This window comes from Morone saxatilis, unplaced genomic scaffold, assembly GCF_004916995.1.
Source record: "Morone saxatilis isolate NCDOM2014 unplaced genomic scaffold, NCSU_SB_2.0 Contig20, whole genome shotgun sequence".
In the NCBI taxonomy this organism is placed as follows: Eukaryota; Metazoa; Chordata; class Actinopteri; family Moronidae; genus Morone; species Morone saxatilis.
This window is the reverse complement of record NW_023339763.1, coordinates 13554909-13570497: the sequence shown is the minus strand read 5'-3', so window position 1 is coordinate 13570497 and position 15589 is coordinate 13554909. Positions and strand designations below refer to the sequence as shown.

At 39.5% G+C, this 15589-nt stretch overlaps 1 protein-coding gene across 1 annotated transcript in view; it reads right to left on the bottom strand.

The window, feature by feature from the left end:
• The window catches only part of cadm2a (cell adhesion molecule 2a), a 122137-nt gene that overhangs the window by 46657 nt on the left and 59891 nt on the right, over window positions 1–15589 (bottom strand). Inside the window, exons 3-6 of the mRNA XM_035666869.1 lie at window positions 14781–14911; window positions 14030–14219; window positions 7932–7996; window positions 5566–5715 (exon numbers count right to left, since the gene is read on the bottom strand). Coding sequence (XP_035522762.1) covers window positions 5566–5715; window positions 7932–7996; window positions 14030–14219; window positions 14781–14911 — 536 coding nt within the window. The remainder of the gene's footprint in view (window positions 1–5565; window positions 5716–7931; window positions 7997–14029; window positions 14220–14780; window positions 14912–15589) is intronic.

Genomic DNA, 15589 nt, shown 5'->3' with positions numbered 1-15589 from the left:
TCTTCAGCAACTCTGTTCTCTAGAACTTTCTCCTGGAAGAGAAAAAGAATAAGCCTTCTGCCAAGTGTGGGCTAATTATTCCCATTTGCCTCAGGTATTTTTCTCTACACCTTGCATATGATAAGTGGCTCTGCTAATAATGGCAGTAATAACTGGATCTATTGCTTCACTTGACAATGTAGTCTCTTTATCACTCCGACCTCCTTTACAGCTATACAGCAGAAGAAACAAAGCTGACATCTGCGTTTCTCTGATCCACAGGCAACACGCACAGTCAATGACAACTATACAGGTCTCTGCTTTAAATCATTATACCTGTCTTCACCTTTAAATAAAATGAAAACAAGAAGTAGAAAATGCTTTTTTTTAATCAAAGGCTGAATGTTATACTTAAAGACGTGAAAAGAAGGGCGACAAAGAAAGAAGATGCAGAATACTCAAGGTCAAGGAAAAGTTTTCTTGTGTCTTTCAGAGGTGATAACTGCGTCTGAAAGCTCTCATAAAATGCCTCCTTAATTCCTCTCCTTTATCCCACCAAGGCCTACATTCTGTCTCCTTTTTCCCCTTTTTCTTCTTCTCATGTTTTATGGCCCTTGTCTTGGAGAGAGGGGACTTGTTAGGGATCTTTGGAGATTTACAGTCAAGTTTTTTTCTATCAGAGAGAACACCGTACCAATCTTCAGACTGATATGAAAGCATGTTTCATAGAGGCATTCTTCCAGGAAATAAAAAAAAGACAGCTGTCTCAAAAGTTTAACTTCCCTGGTAAGATTAAGTTTTGAGGGAAAGTTCTGCTATCTGTTAAATAAAAAGTCTGTCAGGCATTTCTTATTTTGTTATTTACTTTGGAAAACTTTTAAAAGCCTATCCCCTAAATTGCTCAGGCACAGATACTCTGAATGCATCAAAGCTTTCATGGTTGCATACTGGGGAGGTGGGATGCTTGACATTCCACATACACACACTTATGTGCACTTACGTACACACACAAACACATACTCACACAACCACAAACAGCCAGCAGATTGATTCAGACAGCTGAATATTTGACATCTGAGGACCCGAATAGCTTCATATTCAGCAGCTCGGGGCCTGAAAAAACGGGCAGTTTGCCCTTAGCTGTTCAGCCATAACACTAATCTTAATGTTTAAACAGATTCTATCAATCTGCAGATTGCACACCGTAGGTGGAAATGTCCACCACAGGTACAGTGGGCACTTTTAATTTTGCAAATAATCAACATATTACTGCTTGGACATCAAAAAGCTGCAGATACGGTTACTATATACATGTAGTAAAACTGAATGCACTAATACATTTCACCTTTTCATGGTCAGTGTGTCTTTTCCATGAAACAGCACAAGACAAAACTGAAACTCAAAATTTATGTTTATCTGGCAGCACAGGAATGATGTCAGACACTATAACTACAATCCATATTCATTATGTTTGGATAACTTCATATCAGACTGAAATACATACTCAACAGTATAATGGCCTGTATGAAAGAATATTGGTGTAAATAAACTGCATGAGGTCATGTAGTGGTTATGTGGAAGAAATGTTAATCTGATACTACATTTATTAATGTAAAAGCTAATGGCTCAAATTTAAAAATAATCAAAAACGATACATATTTTTTGATAGCCATTCTTCCATATCATTAAATAAATCTTTTAATTCCTTTAAAAAGGATAATAGCACTACCTATCATGAAGCAAGCAATGTGTGTTTTATAATGCAGAGCACCCACGTTTTCTCTACTATGAGAATGTCTTGCTTGTGCCTGCTGCATTAGTTACATATTGGACAACACTATAATGTATCCAGGTCTACCAAACGTATGCTGTAATATACTTTATGATGCTTAAAAGGACAGGTAAACCAAGATCCTGCCAGACTCCAGGGCATGGGTGGACAGATAATTAAAGAAAAAAGAAAGGGATGAAGGGAGTACTGTAGGTTGAAAATGAAAATACAAATGTGGGGGTTAGAAAAGAAATTGGATGGAAAAGGGTTAGCAAATTACAGCAACTGTGTTGAATAAACGATTTAAATGTCATACCATAGCCACTGCTCACACATGATGAGTCCACTAAATAGGTCTGCGAATTTCGCCTGGAAAGTAATTACACATAGGTTCTTTCTAGTATGGGAATAACGAATAAATTGTAATTATTCTTCAATGCAAAATTTCTCAATCCGGGAAATAAAGCTATTATCAAGTCTTGAATTACATGAAACCAAAAGAGCAATTTGTAAAATGATATTAGCCTCTTTTGAATCTTATAAAAGAGAGAATCCCTCTTGCCCAGTGCTCATCTTTCTCTCTCGCTGTCGAAGCACAGCTTAACTCCCTCAGTGGTAAGTGATGGAAAAGGACAAAATTGGCTACTTTCGGGACAATGACTTATTCGAAATTCAAACAACTCTTCACAGCCATCGGAGCACCTGTGAGAGGACGGCAGACAAGTGGTGTCTCTTTCATCCGGCTAAACGTCTTAGAGGTGAGCCTCAGCCTTGACATTAAACAACAACAGCCACAAAACTGACACCACTCAAAGGACTCTAATGGAAACAGTTGCTGCATTTGTCTGTTGAAAAACTAACATCTTTATGCTAATAATGCTCTGTGGCTGACTTTGGTAGAAGTCTGCATGTAAGTGACACAATTTGAGATACGCCACACACACAGCATACACACACACACACACACACACACACACACACAGGCACATGTTGCAGGCACAGACAACAATCTGTTGAATTAGACAACAGACATTACAGATTCCATTGCCTGCATACACAGAAATCTGTCATATTAATGTATTCTGCATGATGTAAGTGCGAGATTTATAATTTCTATGTATCGTCTTTTCAGTTAGACTGCAACGAATAAGTCACATAGACATAACTAATTAGGAAACTGTTCGTACCTTCATTATGGGTCATTTTCCAGTTCAGGTTTCTGCACTGACTGCAGAATAAAACATACAGGAAAAACCTTTACTTTTTAATCAGTTAAGAACTCATGTTAACAGTAACCTTAGCAGGTAGATTTTGACCTAACAATTACCACTTTGTTCTGTTACAACTAATTTTAAGTATGTGAAAAGTTGGCGAGTGGTTGTATTTTTGAGCAACTGTGTGCTCATCCTAATCCCCATCTTCTTCTTCCCAACAGGCAGCAAGGAAAATTAATCTGAAACCCACTGCGCTCAAAGGCGTTTGCAGCTGAGACATCTTTCCTTTCACTTACTGCCAGTGGCATTTTAGAAACACTCACTATCTCAGTGCTCCCATCAGCATGTGCATCTGAATTTGCCACGTACAGCAAGACAAGTCCCAAAGCAGACACACACACACACACTAACCCAAAACACCAACACAATTCTGGGGTCTCAGTAGTATCCCTTTGCTTTTCTGATAATGAGAGTCCTTGGCTGCTTTTTCATTTCCAATCTCAGAGCTCTGCACTGGAAATGCCATGAAATAGACCCCCAAGCCCAACCCCTGGTGTGATATGGAATAACCTGCAGACAACATCAACTGTTGAATTTGATATTCAATGCAGCCTTTTACCACTGCTCTTTCTGAAAAAAAGGTAGGTAAGTGAAAATGTGAATGGTTGGAAATTGAAATGCTTTGCACATGCATGCATTCACTTACTGTATGCAAAAATACAAACAAACACATACACGCAAACACACACAGTGCATGAACACAAATACACAAGGTAGCCCAGTGGGCAGAAGGATAATAGAGGAAGAAGACTGCGTAAATCCCATATGTGCTTAATCCAGACACTTACAAGAGAGTGTGATTCATACTCTATTACACTCAACTAATACAGCTGAGAGACGCACAGGGCACAATCGTTTCAGCAGACATGAACCAACAAAATAACACCCATGAATCCTCTTTATGGGGACTTCACTGAAGAGGGTGTGAAAGGTCAGGAATAAATGCTTTGTACTTATTAGCCATTAAAACATTGGTGGCTTTGTGTGTGTTTGTGTGTGTGTGTGTGTGTGTGTGTGTATTTGTTGGAGTTTCTATGTGTATGTGTGCATCTCTGTGTCTGTAAATATGTGGAAAGATAACAAGGGTTTGCATCCTTTTAATGGAAGGAATTTCTCTCCAGTATATAAACTGTTTATTATACAGAGACTGGAGTCTTTTCTGCCGATCACATCATTCTCAGGCTATTGTCTCTTAGGAAGTGGGTGTGTGAGGTTGTTACAGTTTTTAATGTCCTATATTACAAAACTGTCTTTGTATCTGTTAGTATATATAATATAATGTATATTAATAGTTTAATAAAGATACTACTTAAGTCAAAATTATTTATTATAATTATTTTAAATGCATGTGTGAAATATTAGTTTGAGTAAACACATTTTAACAAGTGAACTTTTTCTGATTTATAAAACATCAGCGAAATCCTTCCTATTGGGCATCTCTACAGCATTGAATTTTAAAATCTCCACTCATTTGTTTTACATTATTTCAAGTGGAGTCAGTATTATCGGCCTGTCAGGGTCCACTATTGTGACTCCCCTAAAATCGAACCTTCCTCCCTTGATATGTTTTAGTGCTTTAATGCTCTCACACAATTATACACAAGCCCGCAATGCTGCACCATCTAACGCTCTTATGATTGGGTTTGTTCTTTTCGCTAAAATCTAATTCACGCTGCACCGTATGTGCTGGAGGCAGTACGAACTAAGTACCACAGGATTGTAGCGCAAGGTCACTTGCACAGCAGGGTGAACTGCTGACTTTGAGAGTGTGTGGGCTGTTTTTGATGTTCTATCTAACAACAACTATTAAACTTTTTTGGAGTATGCATTTTTTTACTCTGACAGATAAGTATAGAAAAGAAACTGATTTGATCCACAACTTCCTTTACATGGGATGTAGTCAACATACTCCAACTACACTGATTACGTTTGTACTTCAGATCAATATAAATCAATGGCAGCAATCACCAAAGCAATCAATATCTAACATACATAGTAACAAATAGTAACAAAGTAAGATGTTCCTCACACAAACAAACAAACAAACAAACCTCAGGCAAAACAAGTCAGAAAGAAAGCTGGGCATATCTATTCTCACACAAGTGTTCTGCTTAGCAGAGGGACATGTGTACGTGTGTCTAGGTGTGTGTGTGTGTGTGTGTGTGTGTGTGAAAGGGTTGAGGGATAAAGTAAAAAAAAACAAAAACAATAATAGCCACATACTATCCATTCCCGATAGAAAGATGGAAAGTATACATCTTTTTCTATGTGAAAGCAGAGCAACGACAGGAAACAGAGACACGTGAAATGTGGGACAGATGCTATGACACAACAAAGACAGCAGCTTATTCAAGTGACAAACACACAGGAATACGGAGGGGGGGTTTTCAGGTTGCTCGCCAACCTAAAAAAAAAAATAAATAAATAATCCAGTTTTTGTGTGTTTTGTGCATTTCCCACTACCACAAACCTAACACAGGGAATACTTTGTAAGCCTGCATCTGTCGTGTGGCTGATGCAGTCTTTCAATCTCCGACTCACCTTTTTTGTCCCCAAAAAAGAGGGTCTGCTGTGCTGGGTTTGACCACTGGAGGGAGGTGTTGTCATTATACTCCACACGGCAGGTCAGGTTCGCCGTCCCACCCTCTGTCACCGTCATATTCTGAACCAGAGGGTACTGACCGCTGATGCCTGCAACATGACACATAAGAGAGACATGTGAGAGGAAATGAGGACGCATCAAAGGGAAAGAGAGAAAAGATACAGAGGTAGACAGAGGGAGACAGATGGCACGTTTTTTTATTGCTCAAATTGTAAGGCTGCTTTGTTAATTAAATTCGCTTAATACACTTAAATGCAGCATAATGACGATCATGTAAAATTAAAACTACGGGTTAGACTGTAAAGTAATGTGATATTTATCCGGTAAATGCTTTTTTTTCCACTGAAGGAGCAAATCAGCTCCTGACCACACAACAAGACAAAGAGAGGTAATCTGGTTTATGTCTTCGAAAAAAAAAAAAAAAAGCTTAACACCCTAATTAAAAAGGAAATGTTCAGGCACAATGGCCGGTCACTACTGTGTGCTAAATTGGACCCTAACATAGAACACACAGGGGGCATTTAGCCTGCGGTGCTGACCCTGAAACCTCAGACTACACAGGGAAGGCCAATTAAAAACCATTCTCCGTGGACTGTGTGTGCATGTGTGGATGTAGGTGTGTGTAAAGCATGCATCCAATGAGAGAAACAGAACAATAAACAGAGTTATATAATTCAAGTAGAGCTAGTTTTCAGCACCACGGACAGGTTGCTTTTGCAACTGGTTCATCGAGAGCTGTCTGCCAGTTTTCAGGACTCTGGACAGCTCACAGTGCAGTGTGAGTGTGTGTTTGTATGTTTAGGTGTGTGTGTGTGTGTGTGCGCTTTAGTGCGTGTATGTGTGTGAGGGAGGCTGTAAGCAAGTAAATAATAATAACCATAAATCTATCCCTGTCCCCATCCCCAGAGGACAGGTTTTAAAGACTGTGTGAATAAAGGCTTAGGTAAGAAAGATTTTTCATCCCCAGCTAACTCTCCCGTCTTAAACCACCATACCCCCAGGAAAGGATCATAAAACCGAAAAAAAGAGAAAGAAAACATATCTAAGGATAGAAAGAAATAAGAAATAAGAAATATTCCAAAATGAGAAGCTTTTAAATTCGGTTTCTGTGTGACACCTTTCCATTCGTTTAATGTGTTAGATCACATTCAGCACCTCACCGCTCATCAGTTTTCCTTACTTTGGTTAATGTCTGCACACGTAAGATAAACAAACCCTCAAATAGTGCTTGTCTAGAGGGTTAGCAGGTGAGGCAAACCCCATCACTGACAGACCCGTTGTGAAGGACGTGCTGAGAGGAGAGAGGATGAGGTGAAGGAGGAAAGGAGAGGTAGAGAGAGGTAAGTCAAGGAGCACGGGTCATTTCCAGTGTTGATTAAGGCCTCCCGAGGTTAATCATGCGTGTGAGAGATAGAGAGGGAAGAGGAGGGAAACGGAGGAAAAATGGATCCGAGCTATGGGAGGCTAGGAATATGTTTTATTCATGAAAGTTTTGCATGAGGCATGATCTGCCAACGATTTACCGTTCTCCTGCGCCTGCCCTCGCTCTCTTTATTACTTCCTCTCTTTAAATCACTTACTTTTTCTCATTTTTCTCACTCGACATGCAGCCCAGTGTGATACATTTTATTTCTTTTGTGCTGGCCACAAAGGGAAGTTAATGGTTAACCTCCATATCGAATGGTAGCAATGATGATTTTTTTTTTTTTTGAGTGAGGTGCACAATATGGCAATATGAGTGTATAATTTCCGTTCATTACTGCAGTGGATGTGTCACTGCAAAATGCCATTGAAGATGGAGACACTCTGGTGATAGGCTCACTTGTTGTATTGTCAACTCTGTACTCATGCTTGAAAATATAATCTGCTAGTTTGTTCTCCAAATAGTCTGCTTTTGACAAACACTAAAACATGACATTTGTTTACGGCAAAGTGATAAACATGTTCCTCGGTAATATGGGTGCTTCCAAAATGTTTTATGGATCCAGATTTTCATCGAGGACTATAAAAACAAGAACACTTCACGATACAATAGCATTTGAATTTGACTGCAAGAATACATGTGTGGTAAGATATATAGGACATATTATACTGTAGATATGTTTTGACCGCTATTTCCTACACGTCTGCGCAGTTTAAGATGTTGTAAAACAGACAGTGCTTCTCACAAGACTAAATGCTCTACACACTGCATCCATTTGTACTACAAGTTCACTCATCAGGATCAGAAATATCAGTTTCTTTTTGCCTTTCTTTTCCTTTTCTCTTCTCTTTTGCAATGGCACTAGTGCCTACAAAAAGTTACAATAGTCCGGGAATCCCTCTGCTATAAGCCCTGCGTCAGTGTCTGGTGCTACACGTCCAGTGGGACTGAAAGGGCCAAAGGGGCCACAATGATGGTTATATTAGAACAGTGCAGTGCTCTGTGCGCCTAATTGGCCGGTGGAGTAGGTTCTCCCATCCTCCCCTCTGGCCACCCAGACCTGATTTTAATGTCTCTCCTGAGGGGAAGGAGGCAGCTGTTCTCTCCTGATTTCCATGTCTAAATTTAGGTCCTTCCCTCACTTCAACTCCACCGCTTTCTCCTACTTTCAGTTTCTTGCTCTGTCTTTTCCAGTTCACATCCATTCCACTCAATTCCCTTCTCTCTATTCTTCTCTCTCTCTTTCTCTGTGTCGCTTTTCCTCCTCTAGTTGATCCCTGAAGGGTGGCATTTCCACTTTTTAAGTCTCTCATTTTCATATTCTCTCTGTCTCACGGTGCGCCCCAGTCTTTCAAATTTATCTTGATCCTACCTTCTTTCTTGTGCTCAATTGTGCTCTATCTCTAGTGGAGAGTGGGGTCAGTTTAATTGCCCTCCACTTTGACTGACATGCCAAGGGTAAGCCCGGTCAACAACATCCTCATCTGCATGCCATTATGTAGTAATGACATAATGAAATGAGCTTTGCTTGATTTAGCTTGAATTGGATAATATATATGTCACCATAAATGGCATATACCAGTGGTTCCTGAAATTTTATCCTTGAAGCCCCCCTTGCCTGTGTCCAATTCAGGCCCCCCCGCAACCAACCGCCTACCCGCGATACACGCGGACTAAAAGAGATAGAGGGGTTGGTATACAATAGCTTAATGGAATTTAAATGACGCAAAAATATGCGTTGTCAATTTGGATTATACAGAGTTTTGATTCCAATTGGGTGTGTTATTGGGATTTTATAAATTTAATTTTGGTAACCTCACAACCTTAGCAGACAAAGTTGTGCGCACTTCCTGTGATCTTGTCCCCCCCCCAACCACTGGCATATACTATATAGAGCAGTACAAGACTTTATTTATTTAGGCTGGTGACTGTTTACAGCTGCCTCTAAACAAAGAGCAAGTCATTATTTTCACTAGAGAGACAAAACCAGAGCTCATTCTCACACTTTACCCTCCACACAGCTGTCTCCCTAGATGAGCTGAATCTTAAGTTTTAATGGGACCACTCAACACCCTCCCTCCACCAGTGTATGCACTGGCTAATAATCAAGGCTGGCCGCAAAGTTTCCACACAGTCATTTGGATTCGTGCCTCCAACCACACAAATACCACATTCAGTATTTCTCTTTCCCAAAAGTATATGCCCGTGTGGCCAGTAGAGATATTCAAAGGACACGAAGGCACATTCAGACACACAGTACCTGTTGCCAAAGCAAACTACCGGACAAATATTACTGATAAGAGTATCCAGGATGCTTGCTGTCTGCTCTCCGACATGACCTTTCAAGCAAGAGCAGCTGAGTCTACTAACCTTTCTTATTTAGGCATTCAAGAAGCGGAGAAAAAGAGAGAGATGCAGGCAGACAGACGGACAGCCTGGAGCTACTGACCTTTATACCAGTACTGGAGCTCAACTGAGCTGTAGAGCTATGATGTATGGCTGAGAATACAGGATTACAAAATGAATAGAGACAGGCCACAGTTTTGATTAGCTGATTCACCTTTTAAGCCAGTCGAACTTACCTTATAAATGCAGACTTGGGATTTCATCACTGTAAATTTTCAAGTCCGGACTCTTGTTTTCACAGTTCATCATTTCTATCAGTTATAAAAAAACATAAAGTAATGTCTGAGATCTGGGGACACCGTAATCTTGGAAGCAAGAATACTCGTAATGAATGAAACGTGCATTATGCAAACTGTGATAGATATGTACAAAGGACAGTTTGGATCATAGTTGTATGGTTTGCCTTTATTTTCTGTTCCAAATAGGTTTGGCTAACCTTGAGGTTTAAGAAACAACTGCAATACATCAGAATTAGTATGCTTTAAATGCTCAAGCTTAGTGAAAATCATACTGAAACTAAAACTGCCTTCCCTTTTAGAGCAATATTTCATTGTTAATGTTACTTATTATACTCAAATCAAGATAAAAAGGCATTATGAACACATGCTGTTCTTTTTATCATAATAATTGTATGTGGAAAATGTGCATTTTAAGCACCACTGCACAGTGCTGACACTGAAACAAAATGCATTCCCCTTGGAAGATCATGAATGAGATGCAGAAGATTACATAGGACATGACACTTTTGCCATGACCAGTTAGTGTCTATAAGATTACACAGGTGGCTACACAGCTGGATACACAAGCTTCTCAAACTGAATGATTCTCAGAGTGTCAGGCAGCCGGGTGGCCTAGTGATTGGAGAGACCGTACAAGGTCAAGAGTTTGATCATCTCAAGGGCTGGTGTGAATTCATCAGCCAGCCATGTATCCTGTCACAGTGTCCTTGAGCAAGGAAACTTATCCCCAGTCTCCTAACTGGTTAAAAGCATTCGGAAAAAAAAACAAACAAATGTACTGTATTTTTTCTGGGCAAGAAGCAATTTTAGCTGTTAATATGGAAATGTTGTCAGTAACTTCCTGGAACAGAAGCTAACGTATCAGACAACGTATCATCATTGCCTGCCCTCGCTCCACTGGGACTCTTCCTCCCACTGTGACAGTCTTCACACAAACGCCTTCCTTTTCCTTAGGAACATGTCATATATCAGAATATTTTGTACTGACGGAGTAAAAAACAAAATTAAATTAAGCATTTAGAGTGGTTTCGGTTGGAATGGGGACACAGTTAAATTTACATTGCCAAGTGAAAATATTCTCAATTTATCTTCCATATATCTAAGCATACATGCATTCGCCCATGAAAAACTTAAATAAGCTTAAGCTTTATGGCGATACTATCTGAATATCAACTTATCAATTGTTGTTGTTCTTACAATTTTATAAATATATATTTTAAAGGGTAACATTTCTCTAATGTACAGTGCATGTTGCATCTAACCAATAACTAAAAATCAAGGCATACACACATTGTATAAATGTATGTGTAATATATTCCATTCATAGACCCCATGCTGGCCGAAATGGTAAAAATGCTAAATTCAATTTTAAAATTGTTGTCCTTTAATAAACTGAACTCTGAGTTAGAAATATTTATATAAAACATCAAATTATGATACAAATAACATTTTCAATTTATCTTATTTGTTCTGTGTGTGTTTCTGAGTGAACTGTACATTAATCGCCATGTGTGAGTGTGCGTGTGTGCATTTCCAATCTAAACTCTCCCTTCTGACAGTGATAAGATTTCCTGCTGTGAGAACCTTTGTATTCAGTGCTGGTGTACAACCACCTCAGGACGGACATTTCTGATCTGCAGATATGAAATTAATTATCCAGCACCAGAGAGGCTGGCTATGGCAGTGCCGTTATCATTTACATACAGTAATTAGACTGGGCAGCTGTTGGTGCTGCCATCACAAACTTGACGTCCAACTCAACCCCTGGAGTCAGATCAACAGAATATCACCTACTTCTCCATGGTGCTATTAGGGGTTCCTTAAGCGTAGCATGCAATGACAGAGAGAGGACAGTTGGGTATGAATTACACGCCGTCAGAGTGGGATGTCGTTTTGGCTTGTTTTTCAGATGGGTGGAGGATGTTCAGCATCTGAGATGTGAAAGGTGTAAACATTCATTGTCAAGATACTGACAAAACATCCATGAAGAATTTCTCCTATGATAGCACCATCATTTTTTTGCTGAGAAAAAAACTGCCACTGCTGAACTTTAGTGTTATGTAGGAGCAAATCCTATATCATCATTTATAAAAGCCCACACACTAATTTCAACTTGGTGACCCGACACAGTATCATTTGCCCAGTATTCCTGCCCTTGATTCAGCCACATCAATTTAAAGGGCAGTGATATAAACCTCTGCCCATTCTCTGTGTGTAAGCTGCTTGAGTTCAGGCTCGCTCAGTCCAGAATGGCTAGAGATCTCACTATCCTTTCTGAGCCAAGGGCAGACATCTCATGGTTTTATGACAGAGGTAAACCTGGCCTTCATAAATACTTCATACACTGCTTTCTTCCAGCTGGCAAAAGCGAGCAGAAGAAGCTGAGAGCAAAGGCAAGTTAGGTTAGGACAGAAGTACATATTTTGACAGATAAGTGAAAGTGGGGAAGGAGGTGTAGGGTGCAAACAACTGAGGCAAATGCAAAAACAAAAGAACAACATCTTAAATGCTTCCTTCTAGCCAAAGAGGACCTGTTTCTCACATGGTTGCGTTAACAGAGATGTTCAGCAGGCATGTGTACCAGAAACAGGCATTTAAATTATGCTGTCCTGATTTATGCATAAAACGTATGCGGGTATAAAAGTGTTTGCCTGTGTACTTGTGTTTGCCTTTGTACATAATCACTTGTGTATATGCTACATGTAAGTTTGGGTAGTGTGTGTTGCCAGCGAGAAGTGCTGGCTGAAAGTAAGCAGAGCAATATACACTAAATGTTATTTTCGGTTCATCCTTTTTTAGAATGAACAAAATCCCAGTGTCATCTGTTCTATTTCAAGGACACAGAAGGCAAAGCTTTGGCTACATAAAGCATATCTAAAGCCTAAAATATTCCACTCTATTCCCTTTTTAAATATATGGCCAAACTGTGGCAAAGCAATATTAGCAGTCATCCACACGCTTTCTGGCTTAATAAGTTTTGTAAATGAAATGTCGTAAAAAAAGCAAAAGGTCAGGGAAGTCAGATTTATTGTCGCTATTGAAGTTTTCTCAAACTGATGGGAAAGAGATATACACTCATTTCTTATGCTTTCACATGGGCTGAAAACGGGATGATCGCAGACTAGGGTGGCATTCATGAGGGAAATCAGACTAATCATTGCTGCCACCAAACTCCCAAATTCCCCAAATCAACATGCCACAGTGTGATATTCTAATGTGTGGTGATGTGTTGACAGATACTGTTCATTTAAGAGTGATCTGGGGAAATGCACCTCACCCCGGGGGAGATCTGCAGGATTCAGTGAGCAAACAGGGCTAGTTTTAAAAACATCTCTTATCATTTGGCTTGTGTGTCAGACTTAGTTTGCTGCAAAGCTCTTTTACCATAACTTCCAGTCAGGGCCCAGAGTGGCAGGGTTGACACTGAAGATCTAGTCTCAAAGTTCAGCTAAAACTGGTCTAACCCCAGAGTACATTTGAGTGCATAATTTGAGGGCACTCAACTGTCATAATATCACTTAATTCGATGTCCATGAATAAATGTCCATAAATCCTCCTTATAATTTATAATTTGTCATGCTTTTAACCAGGGGCGGAGCGGGGGTGGCTTCTGGGGCCCCGAAGCCCCAAATCCTAAAAAAAGCATTATTATTTTACATTCTGTATACTCAACTAGTTTAACAAAAATAGATTTCAATTAGTTATATAGTTAGTTAGTTACACTGGATTTCGGCTGGAGAACAATTAGATACAAAATAGGATAGAGGCTCTACAGGATGATTGTTTTCCTGGGCAGGAAACTATCATGTTTCTTCCAAACAATGCATAGTTTTTTTGGCGTTCTATTATCTCAAATGGCTTGAAAAACAAAGTATATAGGTGCCGTAAATTGGGAAAAAAATTTCCATGGGGGAGCATGCCTCCAGATCCCCAAAGGTTAGGCTCCACCCTTCTTTTAACAGTACCAATTTACCAAAAGAGTAAACAAATAAGGGCTAAACTCATTGAATCCATGGCCGCTTTATACTTCAAAGCATTATGAGAACAGCTGTTCCCAAACTTGGTGTATATCCTTCAAAATAATAAAAAAATAAAAAATAAAAGTAAGACCAGGGATATATATATATATATATATATATATATATACAAAGATATACAAAGATATACATATATGTATATATATATATAGCTAGCTAACATTGGAGACATACACATTGGGGGCTCTTTGGTGGCTCTCTAGTTTGTGGAAAAGCAAACTTTTTCTTAGAAGGCTCTCAGGCTGAACCAACTCTGAATCATCACCAGCCCAGTTTACCGACTTAATTCTTTCTTTACCTGATCTCCACAAAGTCAAAGTTGCAAGAAGGAGGGGAGCCCTCTAGCTCAAAGCTGGTGAAGTTCAGCCTAATCTGCATGTTGACCTGCACAATGATCTTGAAGATGCAGTCTCTTCTGTTGGGATAGTTGTCAGGGAAGTTGGGTGAAAAGAAGGACCCTGTAGGGGACGTGAACGTCTCACTACAGTCTGATGAGAAAGAGATTTAAGCATAACAATTATTGCAACATGATTGTTAGTGTTGTGGCTAAAACTACAGTCATGACTAAGACTTACATAAAACTTTTAGAACCAGTGTGTAGGATTTAGTGACATTTAGCGGTTTACAAACCTCACAAATTAAGGATAAGAATACAGAAATGTTCCTGCATGAGGACCACAGTGTATGCTCACATCCAGGTCCCCATTTAGGCTGTTAAACCCTGTCTATTCAAGTTTTTTTGCACGGGGCCTAAGTGTCAGGACCCCCTCTTGAGGTGGCATGCTAATGTACTGACTGACAAGAACTGATTGACTTATTCAGTTCTTTAAAGCTCTACTGTCAATGCTTATTTAAGTGCACAGTTCAGTAGCTGGTATAGTACATGAGTTTCAAGTCAAGTCAATACATTTCCAAACTCTTTACCATAGTTAAATCTTGGAATGCAACTTGAGCTTGTGAGTTTTAGTCTAGTTGTTCATGGCTAATTTGTGTGAAATAAATTCACTAAAACCTGGAAAAAAAGACTGTGTGGTAAATCTATTATGTACCTGTGGTAGCATTGATGGAAACATAGCTGGCAGAAAATCCCTCGCTGACTAAACTTGAGTCAGACACAAACAGCAGGGTGAGTAGGCTGTCAATACTGGTGATAGATGGAGGCACTGAACGCCCACAGTACCTGCACATACAAAGCATGCAAATCTCTTTACTCACCAAGTACAACAAATAGTAAGTAATTATCTGCAATTGCAATTGTTAAATGTCAAGAGATACACACACACAACAGAAAAAGCACTTTATGCAAGACCTAAAGAAGAAGAAGTTAATCATGAGCAGAGCAGTCGAGTAAGCTAGTGGATAGGCGCTTGCCTGGAGCAGATGACCATATAAAGAAATCTGTGACGATTTTAACGTAATCCACGTATGTCTGAAAACTGAGCTCTTCGCTAGGGACTAGTTTTACATATGTCTACCTCAAGGCCCTGCAAACAAAAAGCAATTTATCAATGTAATCTACGCAGAAGATGTACAGACAAGGAAAATAAACATGCAATACAGTTCATTCAGGTATTTCAGGTAAAGGATGCACTGGAGACTCTAGACATAGACAAGACAAGATAAAAAAATATTACAAGAGAGTTTGTTAGGCTATTTTATAGCCTACTTTGGTTATTATTTATTTAGTACTATATATTTACACCAACCACCCATAACATTATGATCACTGACAGGTAAAGTGAATAACACTGATCTCATTATCTTGTCACCTGTCAGTGGGTGGGATATATTAGGCAGCAAGTGAACATTTTGTCCTCACAATTGATGTGTTAGAAGCAGGGAAAATGGGCAGCGTGAG